Here is a 23,827-nt window from a genome sequence, read left to right on the forward strand (position 1 = left end):
GGTTGGACAAATGAATCACCTACATGCTTTCTGGGCACCACAGACCCCTTCCCATAGGCCGGGAGTGCTCACCCAGGAACTGCTGGTACTGCTGGACCTGGGCGCTAATGTCCGACAGCCCGGCGGCCTGCTGCGGCCCCACGGCCACGCCGTTGGTCATGCCCTCCATCTTCTGGATGGGCTTGAGCCTGGGGGAGAGGGAGTGTGGAGGGCCCTGGGTGGGAGACGGGCCAGCATGCCCCTCTCCGCCCACCAGCATGGGAGCGAGCCTGCCCGCCTACCTCTGCTTCTGCGAGAAGGGCTGACCCCGCATGGCCATGTGCTGCTGGTCCTCCATCAGCCGCAGCAGGGGCGAGCTGGCCTTGATACGCAGGCCGTAGTAGTGGTACTTGGAGTTTCCCCTGGGAGGACGCAAGGGTGAGGCTGGCTGGGTGGCGGCACTGGCTGTCACACCTGCCTTCACTGTGTGGGAGGCCCAACAGGGCCTGGGAACGGGCCCCGTGTCCCACATTGCTTGGAGGGCAGCACTGGGGAAGCACAGTGGCTGTGGGTGCCAGGACAGGCCCCTGGGCGTGACCGAGCTGTGATGACAGGGCCAGTATCTGGGTCACTCCTGCACCCTGATCCTGACATGGGCAGGCGCTCAGCAGGTATCTGGGCTCCTAGTCCTAACAGTGTGCTGGGTGTGCTGTTCCAGGCACTGAGCACATTCCGACCCATGTGTTCCTCGTCCCTACCCTTTGGAGGGTGCGCCAAGCATCCTCGGTGGACAGATGAAATAAGGCGCAGAGTAATACACTCCTTTGCCCAAACTTTGCATGTATGAATGAATGAGGAGACCCTCAGTTGGGAACTGGAGGTGAGAGGTGAGCAGGGGTCAGACTGGGGAGGTGTGGGGGCTGCAAGGGATGGGGGGAGTAGGTTCGTGGGAAGGCTCCTTGTCCCTTCCTATGTGAATTCACTGACTCGAAGGCCCTGCTTAATCAGCGACTGTGTGCAGCCCCTGAACTCCCAAGGTCTCTGCACTTCAGCATTGGAAGACAGATCAGAAACAAGACACATAAGTGACAGGAAAGGCATGTTGGGTGCTGCTAAGTGCTAAGGAGAAAGAGTAAGCAGGGAAAGGGGCAGGATGAGGAGTGTCTGGGAGGTCAGAGAAGGTAGGCTACAGTTTCTCTTCATGGGGCCAGGGATGTCTGAGTGAGAAGATGGAGTAGTGCACTGGCAGAAGGCATAGCCAGTGCAAAGGCCCTGGGGTGGAAGCGTGCAGGTGTCAGAGGAGCCCTGAAGAGGCCAGTGGGCCAGAGCAGAGTGAGCAAGGGCATAACGGGGGAGCTGGGGCCCCTTAAGATTGGGGTGGGGGTTGGTCTTGTGGCTGTCAGGGGCAGGCGGCCCCACCTCGTTCCAAGACGTCGAGTGCGTAGGCCCATGAAGACGGAGCGGATGAGCTTGCCGAAGGAGGCGGCGTTGACGGGCTCTAGCTTCTGCTCCTGGCAGTGCAGCAAGTAGTGGCAGTAGAGGGTACTCCGTGGCAGGCTCACCCCCTCAGCCGTTTCATAGTTGTCCAGGAGCCACTGGACCTAGGACCAGAGCAGGGACAGAAGAGCACTAAGAATTGATTCTGAGTCCCTGTTGCCAAGTGCTGTCTATACCTATTTCCAACCATGGTCTTAGCAATCATGCTGTAGGGAAAGGTGTACCACAATCACTCATGGGCACTAAATTCCATGGAACTTTCTAGAACTGAACTATCCTGCAGTCACCGCAGGCCACATACCACTATTTAAACACAGACTTAAATGAATTTATGCCAAGTGGAAACAGCCCATGTCAAAAGGTCACATGGAGTATGATTCATAGAACATTCTCACAATGAGAGCATTACAAAAATGGGGAACAGTGGTGGCGGGGGCTTAGAGACGTTGGGTGGGAGGAGAGTGGGGGTGACTAGGGGAGATTAGCAAATCTTTGTGGTGCTGGGACAGTCCTGCGTCTTGATTGTGGTGGTGGTTTCCCAAATCTACACACGTGATAAGAAGACACAGAGTAGAACACCCACACTGTGCCAAGGCCAGTTTCCTGGCTGGACACAGTACTACTATAGTCATGCAGAATGTAGCCAGCATGGTAACCTGGGGGAAGGGCCTACAGGGATCTTGGTACTATTTCTGCAGCTTCCTGTGAATCTACAGTTGTATCAAAATGGTTTTGAAAAACCAAAAATGTCAACTCTGTGACCCCAGCCACATTTCAAGCACTCAACAGTCACACGTGGCTAGAGGCCTCTGTATCGAGCAGCTCAGAGAGAACGTTTCCACCACCAAGAACATTCTATCGGACAGCACTGTTCTAGGGACGCATGTCTGTAAACTGCAAGTGAGGACCCAGTAAGGGATCATGAAAACAGGTGGGTCACAACCAGCATTAAGAGACACTAGGAGCCAGGCTGCATGGGTGCATAAGAGAGGGCCTGCCTTCTGAGGAAGCTTCCATCTTGGTTACCTGGCCCACAGTGGGCTGCCATGCCCCAGGTAGTCATTAAACGTGTGAGGAAGCCATTGGTCCAGACCCCAAGCTCAAAGCAGACGGGGACCACCTGGGGACTACAGGCCCTGACCCTCCCACACCACGGAGCTGGTAAGGGGCTCAGTTTGCTAGGACTCAGGGCTGCCTGCCTGACTCCACACAGCTGCCTCTGGGTAGAGGGAGGTCATCTGGCTGCCTTCCAGATGGACAAGGAACCTTGCTCTGGGTAGCTCCCCCCTGTGCTGGTGCCTGCCTCTCCCTCCCCCCTTGCTATCTATCCGCCACCATCAATTATAGTCAGAGTAGACAACATGGCTTGAGGCACTGTGCTATGAGCTTTGTGCTTATTAGCTGAGGCCCAGAGAGGCTGAGTAACTTGTCTGAGGCCACACAGGCCACCTTCATCCGAGTGCTCTGGTGCCAGGCAACCCAGGTCCCACTGATGGTGGCTGGTGACCACCTCCCCCCAGGACTCCCCACCACATGGGGGCACAAGCCGGCACTTACCGTGGCTGGTGAGGCACGGGTGGTGTGGGAGTAGGACTGGCTGGCACTGCTCAGCACGTAGCCGCCTTGGATCACGTAGGTGCCTGCTCCGCCGCCCCCACCACCCCCGCCCCCGCCGCCACTGCCACTGCTGTTGCTGGTCCCAGACCCGCTGCTGGTGGAGCTGGCGACAACCTGGCTGCCGGACACATACATGGGCACGGAGCCACTGCTGGCCACCGCCTGGGAGGTGGCAGGTGTGCTGACCTGGGCGGCCGCGCCCGCTGCCTCGTAGTAGCTGGTGCCCGCTGTCTGTGGGTACAGCGGCGTCTCAGGGTAGGGATAGGTGCTGGAGCGGCTGCAAGAGAAGCAGAGGGAGGGAGTCAGGAGTGACAGGTGAGCAGCAGAGGGACATGATGGAGGGGGCTCCTGCAGGGGTGGGGGTCTCAGGAGGGAGGTGGGAAACAGCGGCCCGGTGCAGCCAACACTGACCTACGCTGGACCAGGCGCCAGCCCAGTTGCGCGATGGGAGGCGAGTGTTCATGTACTCGTCAAAGCAGCCCGACATGGGAGTCCCCACCTCAGCCGCGAGGAAACCCAGAGGGAAGAGTGAGGTAACTCGCAGGAGGCAACACACTTCACTCAATCAAAAAATGAGTGCCTACTGTTTGCTGGGCACTGTTCTAGCCACTGTGGATGGAAAGGCCTGGCCCCAGGGGAGTGGATGTTCCGGGCTTCTCCATCTACATCCAGGGGCCACCCTGAGGGGCCGTTTGGCCTTGGCTGTGAGACTGCCGAGGCGCTGCCTTTGGTGCGGCGGCCGTTCCACCTGGGGCAGTCAGTGATCCCAGGACCCGCGTCAGGTGAAACACACTTCAGGCTGCAATTTGTAGCAGGAGAGTAAAGACAACTGGGGACCCATTTTTAGAGGGCTGTACAATAGAAAGCGATGGAATCCTACACAGGGGTAAGGTGGGGAAAGGAGGAGGAAGGTTCTGAGGTCCTGCTGAAGAAGCAGCTCCAGAACATTCTGTAGGTGAATAAAAAAAAAGATGGGGAAAGGTGAGGATGGTGTGTGTGTGGTGGGGGGGCCTGTGCCACACTTTATTCCTACACCTGCCATCCATGGGGGTGGAGGCCCTATGAAGAGGGGCAAGTGTCTCATTAGATGTCACTGGACAGTTTTGATTTTTGAACCCTCTTGGTGTGTGATTAAAAACATTAAATTTTAAAAGCCAAGAAAGGGACCTAGGCTGAAAGGGCAGGGCTGGCTCAGAAGGTGCTGCTGGAGTAATCAATCTCCTAAAGGGAGCAGGGGAGGGAACCTGGGAGGGGCAGATATGATGGAAGCATGGTCCCCCAAGGTGAGCAGCCCTGCCCATGTGACACCAGGAAGCAGCTCTTGATCACTGCACGCTGGTCCACAGCTGCCAAAGAGCTAACACTGAGTGACGTGGAGAGCATGTGACCTGAGCTGGCACCTGCAAATGCACCCCCACCACACACCCCCAGGCATGGACCACTGCTGGCCCTGCCCAGAGCCTCCCATGCAATATGTGCTCCAAAAATGTTGCTTTGATAGCTATTTGCCAAATGACTAAAACGAATGTGTGTCCCTGCATTCAGCCTGGACAGACCCAGGAACAGAGGCGCACGGTGATTTCGGGCCAGGGTGGAGATCCAGACGGCAAAGGGCTGGGAACCCAGTAAGCACTTACTGTGAGGGACAAAGAGGGACACAGTGCCCCCATGAAAGTCACATAGCAGAAGAATATGGCGGTAGCGATGGACTGTGTGTGATCACATGTACTTTACTGTCATGGAGGGAAGAATTCTGACAGAAGCAAAGTATGGATGCTACCAGGGGAGGCAGAAGGAGCCAACCTAGTACCCCAAGGCTGGGACTGGGGCTCAGCTCTACTTCTAACCTCCCTGGGGGCCCCAGGCGACCACTCTCCTCTCTGGAATGCCCTCTGTGGTCCTTGCCAGCCCTGGTCAAATGCATGGCTAAGAGATTGGCAGCTCTAGAAATAAATCAACGGAATGGTGAGGTAGTTGAGTGCCACGGACCATGACTCAAGTGTGGGGTCATGCCCTTCAGGGTCAGCCTCAGCCTCATGATGCAGGGACTCTGCTGTTCCGTGAGCTAATCCCGGCTCTACTGCCAGCATCATGCCCATAGGGACAGGTAATGGGAATGGAGGAAAAAAATCAGACAAGTGCAAAGAAAGCCAAATGCAACTTCCAAAATCTGAAACAACTATAGTCCTGGAATTATTACGAGGGAGGATAGGAAAGGGCAGGAAGGGGCCAGTGCCAGGGATAGGGCAGGCCTAGGGCATGGCATCCTGATTCGGCACTATTAATGCTGTGCCATGTGTGTTACCAGGGAGAAGTCACCCAGGCGTCGTCCAGGTGGGCACTGGCCCCACTGTTCATGCTACATCTACGCAGTGGAGCCCTACATGGCTGGTGGTTAAAGAGGGTGACTGGGGCCCACGTGGACAGACAGGGGCAGAGTTTGGAGATACTTCGAGTGGGAAGAAATAAGGGACAGAACATGCTGCCTCCATTTCAGAACAATAAAAGGGGGCTTGTTTCTTCTCTCAGAGTATCACCAGGAGGAAACAAAAACAGGTTGCAGAATCCCCTCTGGTATAAAGTTGAGGGTCAGGAGTAAAGGAGATTTCTTTTTCACTGTTTAATATTCTCTATTACTTAGAAATTTTTATCTTGTAAAAACTAGTTTTTTTGGTTTTGCTATAAACCAGGTGCATCAGACTCCAAAGCCCCAAGCTAAACTGGGATGCCTTTTCCAACCTGCCAGGTCCCCTCTGCTTTGCCCTGCCTGGTGACTGCTGGCCACCTTTGGGGAGCAGCCACCAACTGTCACTTGAGGCCTTGAAGGCTGGCTGGTCCATTGGGGCCTGGGGCTGAGGCCTCAAGTCCTGGGAGGGGGTCCTAAGCCGCCCCAGGGCCCCTCCCCCATCCTTCCCAGTGCCCCGCCGACTCACATGGCACTGGCAGAGTAGCTAGAGTCGCCGCCCTCCACATACTGCACTTGGCTGGAGTACACATGTGGGACAGGCACCTGCTGGAGCTGCTGCACCTGGCGTGGGAGGAAGGGCACGCCCACGGTCAGGGGAGGGCTGGCTCCTCAGAGTCTGCCTCTGCAGGGCTGGTAGCTGCCCAAGCTAGCCCGGACACCTGGCTCCCTGGCTGCACTTCTGGGCTCTCTGCACACACCCTGTGTGGGGTCAGGGGTCAGAGGCCCAAGGGCTGTGGCCTTGGCCAGGGCAGGGAATTAGGCACAACTGTGTCAGGAGAAGCAAGGGCTCTGCTTGGGCTGGGGGCTGCACAGGTGGGGCCGGGGGTAAGGTAGGTGGAGGGGACCCAAGACAGAGTCCTACTGTGGGCGTGAGAGTTGGTCCCCAAGGGACAGAGCCAAGCACTGAGACAAGGCTGTCGCTAAAGCTACATCTGGAGCCCCGAACTACAGACAAGGACTCAGGGGTGAAACCTGAATAAGGGAAGGACCCCTATCTGCAGGGGAGGGGCCTGGAACCCGTGCATAGGATGTAAGGGGCGAGGCTAGGGGTGGGGCCCCTTGGGGCCCCGGTTTGTGGGGCAAAACCTTGAACCACTGACAGGGCCCTAGGGGCGGGGCCTGACTTCCTCGCCCCCTCCACCCCTTACTCTATGTCGGGGTTAAGCCTGGGACCTGTAATCCGCTTTAGGGGTCAGAGGCGGGTCCCCAGACTGGCCCGGGCGGAGGTGGGGTCTACAGGACCTATGGGGCCTGGCGGGCAGCCGGGGGCCGGGCGCGGGCCAGCGGATCCCGCCCCCGCCCGCTCCATGTCCCCCGCCCTTTGAGGGCCGTGGCGGCCGTGCTGAACACTAGCACTTGGGGGACTCTCTGGGTTCTGACCCTCTGGTAGGGGCTGGCTCGGGCCGGGAACCCGGGCAGTGGCTCGAGGACCACTTTCTGCTGCGGCAGGAACAGGTGTGGGGGCGGCACGCCCACCAGCTCCACCCACTGCTCGGCGCGCAGCTCGCAATGGGGCGGCGGTGGCTCGGGGCTGCCTAGCTGCGGGACCTCGCCGCTGCTCGCGGGCCGAAGCGGCGGCGGCGTGGGCCGGGGATCCTGCTGCTGTTCTGCTTTCCTAGCGGGAAACTGACTGCCTGAGCTCTGGAGGACAAACAGAGACACTGGGGGGTTACCGGGGGCGGCCGCGGGCGGGGCTCCAGGCCTCCGCCGCCCACCGGGCTGCTGAGCTCACAGCAGCCCAACCGAAGTTGCCCGCCCGTGATTTAGGGAGGGAAGAATCCAGATCTCTTAGCCAAACCTGGTCCCTGAACTGCCAGGTGTCGGGAGAGGGGAACCGGGAAGAGTTCGGGCCCGGGTCTGCAGGCAACAGCCAGAGGTGGAGCCCCGGGAGCCCCGGGTGGGCGGGGGTGGGGCCCTGAAGGCTCCAGCTGCCTGGGACCTTTAGCATGTCCCTTCCCCCGGGTGGCGCCATTCCCTCTCTGGGGCCTGAGGGTCCTGCACCCCCTCCCCAGCCCAGCCCTAGTTTATGGGGAGCTAAGTGGGGGAGGCACGCACCTCTTGAGCCACGTGGACTGGCTGGAGTCCCTGCACCGCCAGCTGCTGCACGGGGCCAGTTTTGGGAGCTTGTGGAGTGGCCTGGACCACAGACCTCTGGGGAGGGAAAGGCGGGTCAGGCTGTGGCAACCGTGGCGATGATGGCTTCCCACTCATCCCTAAGCACCCACTCCCTGCCTGGTGTGGGGAGGCTGCCACTCTCTGGATTTTCACTGCCAGCCCTCAACCAAGTATTTTCCAGGAACCATGTTGACTTTGGCACCCAGTTACAAGTGTAGGATCCTAGGCTCTGTAAGGTGAGGCTAATGACAGGTGACAAACCCGAAGATGAACCTGGGACTGACTGAGGGAGGCACTGCTTTCCACCGCGACTTCCTACAGGGGTTATTCTGCACTCCCAGGTCCACAGTGCTGACTGTCCTCACTTCCATGCTAAGGCGGAGATGCTGGGGATCACCCTCAGGGCACAGCATAAGGGACAGAGGCTGGGTGGGGTGTGGGAGGGGGGCAGCGGTGCTGGGTGGTGGATCTGGACTCAAATCCAGGTCTGGAAGGTTCAGAGGGACTGTGCTGCCAGGCAGGAGAGTATCTATGAATCCCTCAGGGCAGGTCTGTACTTTCATCTGGGGTAAGGATCTATGTCTTTCATCCAGTTTTCCAAGGGCTGGGAACCCCTCAACTTGACTGGTAACAATCAAATGGTAGACAACTCTTGCCTCTTAACCTGCTCTGGCTGCCATGGCTGGTGGCTCAGAGTGCAGCCTCCTTCGGAAGGCTGAGCATGGATTTGGAGGCTGGGGTCTCTCCCTGAGCCCCTCAAGGATAAGCCAGGACTTGCCCTCAGGGCTTCGTCCAGGCAAATGGATCCAAAGAGGCCAAAATTGTTTTCTGCAGCTCTTCCCAGTATTCGGCGCCATCCCATCATCCCCACAGACCCTCAAACCACACTGCTCGCAGGACCCCAGGGCAGAAGCCATTATTTAGCCAAGGATGCTGAGTCTGGTGAGAAGCAGAGGCGCTTGCCAGAGGTCCCGGTGGTGAGCTGGGGCTAGGCCCCCATCTGCTTGATTCTCGTTGGCCTTCTGTACTGCAGCTCCCACAGATGGCCCAGGAAGCTGCAGAGGCCATGCAGCCAGGACCCCTCACCCCAGCCACCACCCGCCTTGGCCTGGCACCTCTGGGGTGACGGGGACACTCCGCTGGACACTGTGGACCTGTAGCTGCTGTGGCACCGTTCCCGCGGGGGCCCCAGCCGTCTTGCTGGAGGAGCTATTGGCCTGCACCGGCGACCGCTGCAAGGGAAGGTCAGACACGGGGCATTGTCTGGAGCACCTGGGCCTGCATGTAACTTTTCCCAGGAGGGCTGCCCCTGAGACCTGTTTGGGGCAGGGTTGGGGGGAGTGAGGGGGCCTGTCCCAACCACCTAGGCTGGTAACTGGCCACATCCAGATGCCTAGTCCCTGCTGCAACCCCAGGCAAGGCTGGGGTTTGAGCCAGAGGTGCTGGCAGGGGGAACCTATTCTCCCCAAGAGGATGACCAGGAGGAGTCTGGCCTCAGCTCAGGGCCCACCTGCTGCCTCCACGGTCAGAGCCACGGCAGCCCTGAGGTGAGGAAGGGGTAGGTGATGGACTCCCCACCTTCCACACAAGGTGCTGAGGCACAGATGGGAAGGGACATGCCACGTAGCTGAGTGGTGACACCAGGCACTGACCTGTTAGCTCTGGGCCACGCTGTGCCACAGCAAGCTAGTGGGCACTCAGTGCCCTTAGTTGTTTTACCCATGGGGGCAGAAGGCTCCAAGGGCCTGGCCAGAGTCCCTTGGGAATAAATGGGTGAGCCAAGGGTCTGACCTGAGTTCCTGGTGCCAACACCCATGATCCCAGCCACCCACAGCCTGCCTGCATGCCTCCAACATCCTCACTGGTGTTCAAGAGTCCCCAGAATCCACCCTGGGGCCCAAAGAGGAGCCTCTACCTGCCCTGTAGAGGGAAGGGGGCCTACTTTGCTCTCCAGAGTGCAGGACCTGGCTGGGGCTGTGAGGCTCCCTCCTCCCTAGGGAGCTGGGCTCAGTTCACAGCTGGCAGGGACAAGAGTCAGGCAGTCAAGCCATCCTGCCTGGGGTCAACAAGGACTTTGGAGGAGCCCCAATATGCCCTGGGGGTAATGGGTGACCTGGGGAGAGAGGAGCAGGGAGGGGCAGCCGACGGGGCCAGCACCTACCTCAGGGGGTGTGTGCACCTGCTGGGTACTGTGCACTGCCAGGGAGACCTGGCCCCCCTTGCCACCTGGGGCTGCGCTCTGCACCACCAGCCGCTGTGTGGGGAGAGCCTGGAACCGGGAGGGAGAAGGACCACAGTTCACTGATGAGCATCTGTGCCGTGTGGGCAGCATCCCTGTGCTGCCGCCTGTCAGCTCATGGAGTTGCCCCTGTGGCCCCCACACAGCAGAGGGAGGAAGTGCTGGCCTGAGGAGCCTGTAAGTGGCGGAGCCAGGCTTTGTGTCTGGGGTCCTGGCTCCCTCAGAATGTACTCTCCCTTTTGAAACCTGCCAGGACTTTGTTCTGTGCTGAGCCCCAGCTGGGAACATAACACCTTGCCCTTGCAGTCCCTCTGCTGGCTAAGGGCTCTGGGCTCTAACCAGCTTTGGGACATGGGGGTTGCACCTGAAAGCCACCTTCCTTACTGTCAATCCTCAGGTCTCTGCTAGGATAATTGGTGCAGCTCATCCTTCCCTGATGGCCCTGACTGACATGTGTCCCCTGCTGGAGGCACTGGTGGGGTGGCCCCTGGATGGAGTCTGTGTCCTTCATGCTGGTGAGGGCAGATGTGGGCAGGCCACAGGGCATTGTTTCTGCACCCAGGGGAGGCTGCAGGGTCTGGTGGCCTTACCTGCTGGGGCAGGGGGATGCTGGTGAGCTGGAGGGGTGACACATGTCCTGGCTTGGCTTGCACACTTGTTTGGACCAGCAGCTGCTGCAGGGACAAGAAGCAAGCACCTGAGCCATGCGACTTTCCCAGGAAGGCCTGGCCAGGTGGGTGGAGGAGTGGCTGAAGGGAACACCTTGGTAAGAAGAGGTCAGCAGATGGCTCTGGAAGCAGAACAGAGCAAGAAGGCCAGGTACCAGCAGCCACAGCCCCTGCTGCCCTTTGTGTGCCCTCCCCACCTGCCCCTGGGGGAGGGGTGCATCCTACCTGCTGGGTGGCCTGCACCTGCTGAACCACCTGAGTGGGGACTCCAGTCTGGCTGGTGGTGGAGCCCGGGCTGGCCTCTGACACAGTCTCGCTGGCCCGCATGGTACCTTCTGTAAGGAGGGGTCACTGGATCAGCTCTGCCTGCAGCCTCCGCTGCCACCTGAAGCCTGAGCCCATCTGGAGGGGGTGGTACTGGCTGGAGCCAACCCGATGGGGCCAGTCCTCTCCAAGAGTCCTGCCCGACACCCTGGCCGGCCCTGCCCACGCCCAATGGGATGGGGCTAGGAGAACCCAGAATTCTTAATATCCAGAAGCAGCTTTACCCCCGACCCTGAGCCTCCTCATCCATAAGCCAGGCCAGAAGGGATGACTGAGGAGCTGTGAAACTGTGGAGGCCCAGAGGGCTGGTCCCCTTTTCCTAACGGAACTGTGACAGTGACTGACTGCCACTTCAGCATCCCAGCAGCCCTGGAAGGACCAAGGAGCTGGGGCCATCCTCCCTGAGATGACCCCTGGCTTCCCAGGAATGGAAGCTGGTCAGAGGAATGGCCCCAGGCCTTGCTGGCCTGTGGCCAAGTGCCCCTCCCTCTGCCCTGGCCTGTGCTCCCTGTCTTCAGTGGGGTGGGGCAGCAGGGGACTTGGAGCTGGGCAGGGAGTACTCACGCTGACAGGCAGCTGAACAGAGGCAATTATAGAACATGGTGCACATCTGCCCCCACTGTGCCCTCCCCAGTCCATCCAGGGGAGTCTGCCCAGCACTCATGCTCCTTGCCCACCTCTTTGTGAACAGCAGGGTGTGTGGGTGGCTTTATACCTGTAACCTTAGGGAGCCAATCCCCACCCACCCACCGCCCCGGGGGATGCAGAGCAAACAGCTGCCCTCTGGGAATAAACACTCCCCTCCCAGCGGGTGCGGCCAATCCAGGCCTTCATGGGGCTAAAGCCTTGCTGCAGAGTCAGGAGAGAGCTGGTACCCGCAGATGCTATCAGGTGCAGGGCGAGGTTCATGCACTTGGCTGAGTGATTAACAGGGGAGCCGGGGAGGGAAGCAGCGCAGAAGGCTATGTCCCGGTGAGGCGCTGGCTGGGAGACCCTCACCCCCGCTGGATGCCATCCATCCCGCCAACCTCAGCAGGGCCTGGCGTGCTTCCAGCAGTTCCAGGAGCCAGGGTGGGGCCAGAGACATGCATGTGCCTGCCCTCCTCCAACACAGGCCAGGAGCTAAGGTCCCCGCCCCTCCTGGGGAGCCATCAGCAGGGCTGGAGGCAGTGGGCAAGGAGGGACTGGGGTTAACTACGGCACTTCCAGGGCCCCAGGTGCTGGGTGAGGGTCTTCTGGGCAGCTAGGGACAGAAAGCAACCGCAACTGGAGAAAGGAAGTGACTTGTCTAGGATCACCCTGCTGGGAACTGGCAGGCCAGGACACAGGCCCACAAGAACCTCACATTGTGTGCAGAACCCAGAGTCTCAGGTCATGCCAGGCTGAGGTTCTAAGGCAGTGGAGGACAGTAAGATGGGGGTCTCAGTGTCCCCACAGACCCCACAATATCCAGGGCATCTCATGGTGGGGATCAGCCCCCAAAGGGAAGAGCTGGGCTTCAGTTGTGTAGGGACCCAGGGAGAGGAGCCTGGCCAGGGCAGAACAGCTGTTCCAGAGAGATGTGAGGACCTCAGGGGCCAAACCTGGGCAGAGCACGTGAACGTGTGTGTATGTCAGGTTGGGAGGGGGGTGGTCAGATGTGGGAGGCAGTGTCGGGGGAAGCCTTCCATCTGGCACCTGTGGAGCAAGCATCAGGGCAACTCCAGGCCTGCCAGGCCAGCTGCCTCTACGGCCAATTCTGGGAGGCACTGATTTCCACGTTTGGCTGGAATCTTCCCTCACATGCACTGAGGCTTTCCTGAGCCATGAGAAAGGAGGCCTGAGAAACCAGGAGAAACCTGAAAAAGCCCCAAGTCACGTGAGGGGCCCGGCACACCTGGGTGTCCCCGAGGCACGGGCAGCCTGGCCCAGCCCAAGGGAAGGTGCCTGACTGAGGCGGCACACAGCAGGGTTACCTAGTTCAGGACGGGCAGTAAGTGGGGCGCTGGCGCCAGCCACCTCCTGGGCTGGGGGACTCTGATGGAAGTGCCAAGGCCGACCCTTGAGAAGGCCCTTCAGCAGCTGGAGGCCCAGGGTCCCAGGAGATCGGGCATCTACCTGGGACAAGGAAGCCCTGGGAGGCTGTCCCGCCAGTCTCCTCCCTCTGGGGTGGCCCTCAAGGCTGGGCACCCCCGTGCTTGAGAGGCCTGGAGGGCACATAGGATGAGCAGGTGAGTTCTGGACGAGGAGCTTGTGTGTGAGGTCTCGCCTGCCTGTGCCCTGCCCTGGCTGTGTATGTGGATGGGGAGGGGGTCTGTGAGTGGCTCTGTCTGTCTGCTGGCCACCTCCATTCTGGACCTGTGCATGAGGCCAGGGAAGCCCCGCTGTCTCAAGTCTCAAGAAGTGGTAGCCAATTTCCTGTGCCCCAGTCCGATGAGTGGCCCTTCTTGCCTGTGCCCTGCACTTCCCCCTTGAGACCCAGTCTCACCTCAGATGTCACCAAGACCACGACTACTGACTGTGGTCTGAGATGCTCTGTTCCAAGCCAGGGCCCGCTCCCCACAGGTGACAGGGGGGCAGTCTGGCTCTCTCCCGCCTGGCCCTTTGCTCCTGGGGCTATTTTCAGCTAGGGGTGCTTTGGGGGGCGGTTCTCTGGGACCCTGCTGCCTCCAGGAGACTGGGTCCCTTACTTGCCCTGACTGTGAGTCCCCATCTGGGCTTGGGAATGCTGACAAACACCCTCCCAGTCCCTCTCCTGGACAGTGATCCTGGATGCCCAGGGCCTCCGAGTGAGGGAAGCAGCAAAGGGAGGCTGGATGTAGTCCCTCCTTCCCGGGGGGCGCTGCCAGGGCCCACAGCACCCTCCTTTCACCACAAGTTAAGGGTGAGAGTCTGGCGGCGTCTGAGGATGGGGGTTTATGGATCTAGTGGACTGTCCTCTAGAAACTTCAGCTTCCTTCCCATCACCTGCAAAGGCACCGTAGGGTCGAGCCCGCAAGGACGGGGCAGGACGAGCCGCCTTCAGGTGCTGTTCCCGCTGGTGCCTGCCTGGGCTCCGGGCCCCTCCTGACTCACTTCCCTCCCGGAGCCCCACTGGCTCAGATGGCTCTGGCACTCTGGTGTGGGAAAAGCCCAGGTGCCTTGCTTGCTGCAGCCTTTGCTGGTGTCGTTACCCCCCACACCCGCCCCTGGGGCGGCTCACCAGCCCAAAGGCCACCTTACACGAAAGGGACACTAACCCGGGAGACAGTCACGGAGGAACACAGGAGCCACTGCAAGGGGCCAGAGGAGGGGCTGGCGGAGCAGCAAGGGCCGAGGCAGGGCCGAGCCAAGCTCCTCTTCCCCAGAACTGCTCCAGGATGCGCTGCCCAGTTACCCCTCTGGGGACAGGTCTGCTCCCACCAGAACTGGGAGCAGCAGAGAATGAAATTCCCTAAGACCACCGTGAAAGACTGTTAAACCACCACCGGACAAAAGACAGGACCCCGAGAATCACACCAGCAGCCTGTTCACTATAGCCCGTCTGCACCCAGGGGAAGGGGGGACGAAGGCCTTGACCTCTAAGCACCAGGGCCTCCTGAGCTTAAGACTCAGGGGACAGAGCCCTGCCCTCCAGGACAATGGGGACGGGCATCATCATCACCTTCACCACTAAGTGGCGATAAATGTTAAGAAAAATAAAGCAAAGTAAGGAGATAGGGAGTGGTGGGGTGTGGGGAGGTGTGGGCATCAGGGAGGTGGCATCCAACCAGAGACCCAAAGAACACCAGGCCAAACCACCGGGAGGTTGGGACAGGGCGCTCCAGGCAGAGTGCAGAGGTCCAGAGGCTGGATAGAGCCTGGTGGGTTTCTGGAGCCACAGGAAGGTCAGTGGGGTTGGAGCAGGTGTGGGAGGGGGCAGGTGGGAACAGGTGGGGCTGGGTGGCCAGCAGGCTTCACGGGCCAGAGTCGGGAGATTGGGCACTTTTCAGCAGGGGCACAGGGAATGTAGAGCTTTTAAAGCCCTCTCCTTGTTAAGGAGGCCACAGGAAGCCAGCTCTCCAAGAAAATCCAGGCCAGGGTTTCTCAGAGAGTGCCCCCAGGGCCACCTGACTCAGAATCATCTGGTTACACTGGGGACATGACAGGACCTGAATGTCAGTTGTCACCAGGCTCCCTCTGGGTGTTGTGGACTGTGAAGGTGAAGGCTGGACCAGGGCAGGGGATGTAGAGGTGGGAGAAGTGGCAGGTTCTGGCTGGATTTCAGAGGGTTCAGGAGGCCTGGCTCAAGGATGGGTAGCATAGGAATCTAGGCTGACCTGGGCCTGGGGTGGTATTTATAAAAACAAGGAAGTCTCAGAGGAGAACAGATTTGATGAGGGGGGAAACCCAGAGTGCTATTTGCCCACGTAAACTTGAGTGGCCTATTCATCCCTGAGTGGATGGGTCACAGGTAGCTGGGGTTCAGGGCAGTGGCCCAGGGTGCAGACCTCAATGTAGGCACGTTGTCACTAAGAGATACTGGACAAGGCCACCATGAAGGGGGAGTTACCCAAAACATCTGTGAGAGGGGGTCTCGGGCCATGAGGACCAAGATGGCAAGAGCAAATCAGGAAGGGGCGGCTGGGGGCAGTGGGGGCTGCTCACCCTCTGAGCAAGAAGGCAGAGCTGGTGGGTGCAGACCAAGCTGGGAGGCTGGCTGTGAGGGGATGGGTCCTTCTTGCCATGTGGTGGTGCCCTGTTCCCAGTGAGACAGGCAGCAAGGTCAGGGGTCAGGAGCGTGGACTGAGATAGCAATGGGGTTGGGGAAGAGGGGCAGTAGGCTCCTTGGAGGGTGGGGGCTCTGCTGGCTAGGAAACATAGGCGGGTCACTGGGCAGTGCTGAGAACCCCCTGGAGATCTGTGGCCTGGGGACCCTGGCCACATCCGAGGCCTGGCCTTAATGCGATACGCTCAGTGGGGCTTTCATGTCACATCCTTCCATACCAGTCCGTGTGGTAAAGAGTCACTGCTGTGAGCCTCTGCATGCCCCCGGCCTGGCCCTCCCTGGGGACCTCAACGCCCAGGGCCCGGACTGCCATCTGTCCTGCTCCCATAGCGCCACGTCAACTGTCACATATTTGATCCTCTAAACCCAGTCTCGACCTGCTCTATCCACAGCCTCCTGGGGTGCCTTTATGATCCCTGCCATTTCCTTTCCCACTCTGGAAGGACCCTGGCCAGATTCAGTGAGGGGTGTCGCCCCACCCTCCCGGCTCTATACTTGAAACTGCTAATGATGCTCAGTCCTGCTCTGAGCTGCGTTTCTCCCTCAGGGAGTGACTGCCTGCCCACACGCTCTGCTCAGCCTGTCCCCGTCCTGGGAGGAACTGGAGTGTGGGGAAGATGGTCTACGCAGGAATCATGGACACCATGACCAGAGCTTTCTGATCATTTTCCCCATGGCCGCAAGCACAGACACAGTGAGAAAGAGGGGCTGTCGGCCACACGTTTGTGAACTTGCCCGGCTGACAGCCTGCTCAGCTCCTGGGTCCTGGGAAAAACTGAAGGTGATGCTTCTGAGCCTCCCAATCCACCTCCCTAAAGCGCCTCCAGGAGTACCTCATATACATCCCCCGAGCACAAGAAGCCCTTACAGTACCTGGATGGAGGAGGAAACTGAGGCGGACTTGCCAAGGGGCTGGAGAGCAGCAAGGCCAGGCCCAGAGGGCACCAGCCAAGCCCCAGTGGGCATGTGCAAACTTTGATCCCACTACCCAATCATTTTCTTCAAGTGACAAGTCACTTGAGGAGATAAACAGAAATAGATCTAAGAGCTGCCTTGATGGGAAGAAGTTTGGGGGGACAGAGGCCTCACTGCTTGGCCTGATTCATTTCCCCAGAGATGCCCCCCAAGACCTGCCTGGGAACCCCAATGAGTTTGAAAGCTGCTGTGCTGGTGACATGCCCAGTAAACGACAGTGATGTGGGGCATCACTGTGCCCCCACGTCCAGGATGCAGGACTTCCCAAAACTCCTCTCAGAGCACCCTGGCTTTGAACACACGCCCACTTACCAGACACGGTGACCACGATGTACTGCTGGGATCCTGGGGATGGAGTGGGTGCGCCGGCCGGCTGCGAGGGTGTGGGGGTGGCCGGGAGGTCTGTCACATACTGCTTTTGGCTGCCTGGTGGCTGCGCCTGGGGCTGAGTGCTCTGCAGCTCCGTGACATACTGGGGCTGGGGGGTGGCAGGCGGCTGGGGGGGCTGGGGCGCTGCCGGTGGTGGCGGTGGCGGCTGGGGCTGGGCCTGTGGTGGTTGGGATGGCTGTGGGGCTGCCTGTAGCTCAGTAACGTACGCCTGTGTTGCCATGCCAACAGTGGGGAAAATGATAATAAATAAGGCTTTTTTTTTTGCTTCCTTGGGAAGAAGACAGGGAGGGGGTAAGAGGAAAAAAGAGGAAAAACAAGAATTAATCTACAGGCAGAGGAAACCAGGGACAGCTCCTGACTCCCTAGAGACATGTTTGGGCTCATCACTAACTTAATTAAATCCTGAAGCTGGTGGCCAGATATAACCAGCCCACCACAGCAGGATAACTGGGTACAGGCTGAGGCTGCCTGGAGCCTCTTCCATTCACCCTTACCCAGGACTTTTGCCTTCTACCTTCCCAGTCCCTCATGCCTCGGGGACCCCTGTGCCAGGGTCAAATGGTACAGTTCTCCTGGGAACTCCTGCAGACTGGGCACTGTGCTGAGCACCTTCTTTACATTACTTAATTTTAAACTTTGCAACAACCACTTCTGGGTTTGTTAGTCTGCCAGATGAGGAGCTGAGGCTCAGAGAGGTTAAGGAGCTTGCCCCAGGCCACACGGTAGGGAAGTGGCAGGGCTGAGTTTGAACCTGGTTCTGAGCACTTGACTAGTGGGCTAATTGCTGGAAAGGAAAGTCGTGGGGAAGGCTGTCTCCCAGTCAGCCCATGCCAGTTCCCTACACGCCTGCCATCTGGACTTGGGTTCTTGCCTAGTATTCCCATCAGGGTGCGAGACACAGGGAAACTGTTGGAGTCCAGAAAGCCCCTGAGCAGCCGGTGGCCACAGGGCCTTTTAGGCCCTTGCCCAGGGGCCATCACAGGTCACATCAGATGTGAGCTCATCCCAGGGAGAGTGTCCATCTGGGGCCGGGTCACTGGGCTGGGAGCAGGCCCTGGCCACAGGAAGGCCCAGCAGCCCTGTCGACCTCCGAATGTAACTGGCCATACCAGACAGAGGCAGCTTTTCTGGTTGCTAAAGGTTCGTGGTCTCTCTCCCAGGTGCTAGGCTAGGCACAGGGTCCCCTTGATAAGCCCCACCTCCTTCTTGCTAAGTCCCGCCTCAGCAGGGGATGGGCCTGGGAACAAAAGCTTGAACCGCTAAAAGAAGCTCCAGCCCTCACCTCTTGGTGGCCCCAGGTTGGCCCCTGGAGGTATTTGAGTTTGACGGCCCTGCCTGTGGTGACCCTTGGAGGCACTATAGGCCTGGAGGGTGGCTAAGCCACAGGCTCTTCTGCATTAAGCAGCAGGCAGGGAACTAAGTGGGATTTTCAAGGAGAAAAACCACAGCTGCGCATTGATCAGAATCCCCAGGAGGAGCACTTTGCTGTGATTACCTCCCCACAGCAGCCCTACAACTGAGGGGCTACCCCAGCCATTTTACAGATGAGCAAAGTGAGGCCCAGGGGTGAACTTGGAAGGGCATGCAGCAACTGGAGAGGACTTGAACCCAGGTCTCTCTGACCCCACATATGTGCCCTTAGCCCCAGCCCTGATCAGGGAACCAGGCACAGGGCTCATTTATTGTTTGCAATCAGGAGGGGCTGATTTTCAGATGGGGAGGCCCGAGCCCCACCTACAGAGCTTAGCCCTCATTAGAGCAGCAGAACGGGGGAGCGGGGTGCCTGCGTGAGCAGCCCGAGGGATGCTGGGCAGCGCAGTGGTTCCCAGGTTATGCGTGCCTCCCTGGATCTCCCTCTCAGGATCTGGGCTCTGCTGTTTGATGCCAAACTCAAGAGGCGTCCGAGTGAACAGGGGCAAGGCGGGTGTGAAACAAGCCCTGGATGCAGATGATGCACAACTTGAACTTGGCCTCCTCCTAGCTGTGTGATGTGGCGGGAGAGCCTCCACTGTCCCATCTGTGAAATGGGAGGACCTGCAGGCCTTACAGTTCAGGGTTGCTGAGGAATTCACTGTGGTCGTGTGACTGGGTGTCTGGTGCAGGATACTTAGGAAACGGCTCTTGCTCCTGTCATTGTCCAGGGCCCTTTAATAAATCACAAAGCCTCTAAGCCCTGACTCCTTTCTTTGGGCTGCTGAGTACAAAGGGAACAGGTGCTTCTGTCTGCCCTTGGGTATGCTCGCTGGGCTTGGGGCGACTGGGGAGGGGCCACAGGGCTGTGCTGGTTGGTACAGAGCTGGTAGAGCCCTGGGGCCACCTGCCAGGCCAGCTTATAATGGTAGAGGGGCAGAGGCAGACAGGGTGGGCCCTGGTCCAGGTTGTGGGGAGCCATCTCGGGCTTTCCCACTGGGCAGGCTGGCAGGGACTCGGGTGGCAGGGGAGCTGACCACTTGGGAAGGGAAGAGGCTGCTGCCTGCCACACATGCAGAGGTGACATCCCCCAGCCTCTGTGCTCCTCAAACTCCTTCCTGCTGGCATCAGAGGGGCCACCTCCTGGGGGATCCTCGAACCCTCAGGTCCAAACTCTGGCCCAGCATGGATGCTTGAGTCCCTGCAGCTGATCAGCACTTTCCTGCCTGGTATAAGGCTCACCTCAACATGAACACTGGCCTGACTGGTCTCTTAATTCATGATCATGTTACTGACCTTCCTCTGGGCCTCAGTTTCCCCCATCTGTCACCTGAAGATGAGAACACCCAATTCGCAGGACTTGTAAAGATCAGCCCAGGACCCACTAAGTGCTGAGAATTATTAGCAGAAAGCTGTTACTATTACTAGTCTCTTGACAGGTATTTGTGTAGAGGGTGCAGGGAGATAGAGAAGGTAGGAGACACACAGTCCTCCAGCTCTTGAAGAAAGTGCTAGGGAGAACCTGCCCCTGTTGTCCATCAGCATCACCTAGGGAGCTAGTTCATTGCAGGCTCCCGAGTCCCACTGCCCGGAGTCTGAGATGGCCCTGGGGTCTGCTCTTTGAGCTAACCCTCGCCCAGGAGATAATTCTGAGGCAGGTGGCCCTGGGGCCACTCTGAGATGCCCTTAGGAGAACTGGCCCCTGTGGTCCCTCCCATAAAGGGCTTTAGAAGTTCCACAGTTCCTAGTGTTTCCTTCTCCTTGATGTGCAACAAGAGGAGGGGCAATAAGAGCAATAAGAAGGGCTGAGAGGCTGAACTTGAAAAGGAGAGGGGAAGATGAATGAAACTGTTAAACCAACTTCTCCACTGGAGGCCTACTCAGCACTGCCATTGTTAATCTCCAGGAAGGGTGATACAGGATGCCAAGTTTCCCGCAATTATTTGATCAGGGATCCCTTTTTTTCCATTTGTGGAGGACTAAGTTAAGCAGAGTTATGTAGGTATTCCCTAGAGAGGACTATGTCACAAAGATCTATACCGCATGAGGCATTCCCCATCTTTGAGCATGAGACTCCTTTCTTTACAAAGCACATGAGAATCCCTCAGCAAATCTGTTCCTTGGCAATGAAACTTCCAAGAAAAGCACCAATGGCTGCACCCATCTTCAAAGCCAACAGCTGTTTTTGGAGAATGCTTATCAACTACTTTGATCAGGGGCTGGCAAACTTCAGTAAAGGGCCAGTCAACAAATGAGTGTGGCTGTGTGCCAATAACACTTTCTTTCTAGATGTTAAGATTTGAATTTCATATAATTTCCACACGTCATGATATATTATGCATGACACAAAATATCCTTTTGTTTTTCCCCATTCATTAAAAAAATGTAAAAGCCATTTTTAGCTTACAGGCCATATAAAAACAGGTGACAGCTGTAGCTTGACAACCTCTGTTTTGGATGCCAGACCCTATAACCAAATAGTTTACATCTTGGATGAGGCCCTCCCAAGAAAACAAAGAAAACTCAATTTCTTCATCTGCTTAATTACTTCAATAATGAACTTTCAGTAGAATGGGGAAATTAAATATAATGCTGTGGGTTTCCCTCATCCCTATGTCCAGTTAGTTTTGAAGGCTTGTCAATAATTCCTCCAAAATATAAGGCTGGGCATTTCTCTCCAACTTCACCAACACCATGACAGTCCAAGCTGCCATGCCATCATCTCTTGCCTGGGGCCCTGTAACAGCCTCAGCACTGGCTCCTGGCTTCACCCTTGCCCCTGTAATCTACAAGATCCTTTGTAAACACAAATCCCATCTTGTCACTCTATTCAGAAGGTCATAAGGCCATCGCAGAGAATAAATAAAATCCTGAGCCCTTTCTATGACCTACAGGGTCCTGCAGGATCTGGTCCCTCTAGTCCCTGCCTTTCTCAACCTGGATGTTCTAGTCATACTAGCTCTAGTTCCTCGAATTCTCCAGGCCTCTTCCTGCCTCAGGACCTTTACACCAGCTCTTCCGCCTGACTGGCACATCCTCCCACCTGCCCCCATCCACCCCCATTGCCCATGCTATCTACTACTTACCACTCAGGGCTCAGCTCATGTTACCTTCTTGGGTCTCAAGTATGCCCCACCTCCCCACCCCACCCCTGCCCCAAGCCATCTAGAGCACATATTCGTTTGTTGTTTTTTTTCCTGGCTATTTCCTTGTTTATTTTCTTATTCTTATGACCAGAAAGGTAACCTCTCTAAGGGCAGAGACCTGGCCCGCCTTACCCATCACTTCATCCCCGGCTCCAAGAACTGGGGATCACTGTGGGCACCTAACTTTTACTGTCAAATGAGTGCCCATGTGCCAGGAATATACTGCTACTGAGTGCCAAAGGCCCGTGTCAAACTACCAACTGGTGAGACCTTCCGAAAAGTTACTGCCTCCTGCCTCCTGCTTATGCCACAGGGGTGGGCAATGCCTCCTGGTCCAGAATGAGTCCACACTATGCAGTTTTATCTGCAGGCTGCATCTCTAGGGGGCGGTCTGCCTGGTGCATCCCCCGCCCCTGCCCAAAAATGCTGGAACATGTGTGGGGAGGGGAGGGCAAGGACCTCAGCTCCAGAGACGCCTTTCCCACGACACTCACACCCCTGGCTCACACAGCTGCCTCCTGGAAGGCTTGGGCTGAGTCTGGGCCCAGGCCCAGGGAAGATTTTTCTTTCTGGCTATTCTCCTAAAGTGGGAGAAAGAAGGGCTATTCATGAGCAAGGGGAGTAACACTTCCCCACTAGAAACTGTAGTTCTGGTATCAAGCTTCCTGGGATCCCTGTCATCAGTCCACACAGCCCAGCAAGTCAACCTTTAAAGCCACTAAGCTTTCACCCGATATAAAATGATAAAAATAAATGCAAGCCTTGTAATTCCCAGGGCTGAGCAGGAAGCGACAATCATAACAGTAGCAGCGAACATAGCTTGAGCAATTACTGTGTTTGATGCTCAACGTGTATTCTTTTCTTTTATGGGAGCCACAGCACAGCGATCTCAGATTAAAATCATTACCACTGATCAATGCCCCAGCCTGGATGAAACTGAAGTCCTGAGACATTAAGTAACTCACCCAAGAGAACACAGCTAGAAGCAGTTGATTGTTTCAAGGACAAAGCCGGTGTTCCCTACCGGAGTCAAATCACCTCTTGGGGCTTGTGCACTTCAAATGTAAAAATTACGGGTGGGGCGAGAGGCAGTTAACAAGCCTAGATAATCGGTAACATCACTTTCTTCTCAAAGTTTGCCTTTCTAACAGGGGTGATGGTCTTTCTGGCAACTTGGTATTTATTTATAGTTTTACTGAAAATTGATCTCTGCCTTTAACTTTCAAGGGGTCCTGCCACCTCTCAAGGAGGGCCTGGCCTAGAAAAAGGCCCTGAAGAAGAGAGACACCCCCCACCCCTGACCAAGTTCTAAGTCAAATTCTTGGGGTAAAGCTTTGGGAGAGCCTGAAGCTTTTCCTTGAAGTCTATTGATTGACTTTAAAAGAAAACAGCTGAAGTTTGCACACGTCACTCGACTCTGCTGATGCCAAACTCCACAGCAAGGGAGAGAATAGACAAAATGGACTTGGCCCTGAAGGCTATTAAAAAAAAAAATTCTTCCCCGAGCTGGCAGATCTTTGTTGCCCAGTAGAGCAGTGTCTGGGATTCTCCTCTAACAAATGTTGAACACGTCCCCTTGCCTCTGACCTCGGTGTCTGGCTCCCGCCCACGTGGCTCTGGAGGCTGGTACCTCCTCAGTGACATGTGACCCAGTTGACACTGACTTGATTGACACAGAAACATGTGTCTGGCCATGAGAATTAGCTTAAGAAATCTAAAAAACTTCCTCAAGCACCAATTGCTCCCCATTCCTGGAAAGGGAGACCTTAAAGGGCTGAACAGTTAGGATTGTCCCTTCACTAGGAAAAAGCCCCCCTCCCAGGGACAACACCAAGTCTAAGAGAGAAGCCTCCAGAGAAGCAATCAAGTTTCTGTTCCTCTAATTCAGTCACTCAAGATCACTCCTCCCTGAAACGGGTGTTGGTTTTCTGCAAACCAAATCCTCCAGGTTAAAGCCAGACTCGCCCACAGCTTCTCCATGAAACTGTCTTTCTCTGCCTCCTCTCATGAAAGAAGGCAGATTTAGGAGGCAACAGTAGTGTTGAACTCAAGCCTGGCTAACAGTTAATCTAGCAAACCATACTCAGAAGTAGTAGATGGGGTAAAAGTTTAAAGATGAACCCCAAGAAATTCCTGTAAGGAATTAGAAGTCCCTGATACGCAGAAAAGAGGAAATGCAAAGATTCTCCCCACTTAACAGAATGGAAAACTGACGCCTCAGATGAGGCAGGCACTGAATCCTGAGGACAACTTGAGGGTTCCAAAGGGACAAGG

The 23,827-nt window shown here is 57.1% G+C and overlaps 1 protein-coding gene across 5 annotated transcripts in view; it reads right to left on the reverse strand.

Annotated features, from left to right (window-relative positions):
* Positions 1-23,827, reverse strand: part of RFX1 (regulatory factor X1) — a 29,693-nt gene that overhangs the window by 4,686 nt on the left and 1,180 nt on the right. For 3 of the 5 annotated variants that reach the window (XM_057490163.1, XM_057490164.1, XM_036878801.2), the window contains exons 2-12: positions 16,920-17,265; positions 10,808-10,917; positions 10,505-10,588; positions 9,837-9,944; positions 8,791-8,907; positions 7,616-7,711; positions 6,027-6,121; positions 3,034-3,370; positions 1,399-1,580; positions 282-401; positions 73-188 (exon numbers count right to left, since the gene is read on the reverse strand). In XM_057490163.1, the coding sequence (XP_057346146.1) occupies positions 73-188; positions 282-401; positions 1,399-1,580; positions 3,034-3,370; positions 6,027-6,121; positions 7,616-7,711; positions 8,791-8,907; positions 9,837-9,944; positions 10,505-10,588; positions 10,808-10,917; positions 16,920-17,217 (1,663 nt within the window). In that variant the 5' untranslated portion in view covers positions 17,218-17,265. The remainder of the gene's footprint in view (positions 1-72; positions 189-281; positions 402-1,398; positions 1,581-3,033; positions 3,371-6,026; positions 6,122-7,615; positions 7,712-8,790; positions 8,908-9,836; positions 9,945-10,504; positions 10,589-10,807; positions 10,918-16,919; positions 17,266-23,827) is intronic. The other 2 variants (XM_057490166.1, XM_057490165.1) reach the window with 2 other exon arrangements.

This window comes from Manis pentadactyla, chromosome 12, assembly GCF_030020395.1.
Source record: "Manis pentadactyla isolate mManPen7 chromosome 12, mManPen7.hap1, whole genome shotgun sequence".
Classification (NCBI taxonomy): Eukaryota; Metazoa; Chordata; class Mammalia; order Pholidota; family Manidae; genus Manis; species Manis pentadactyla.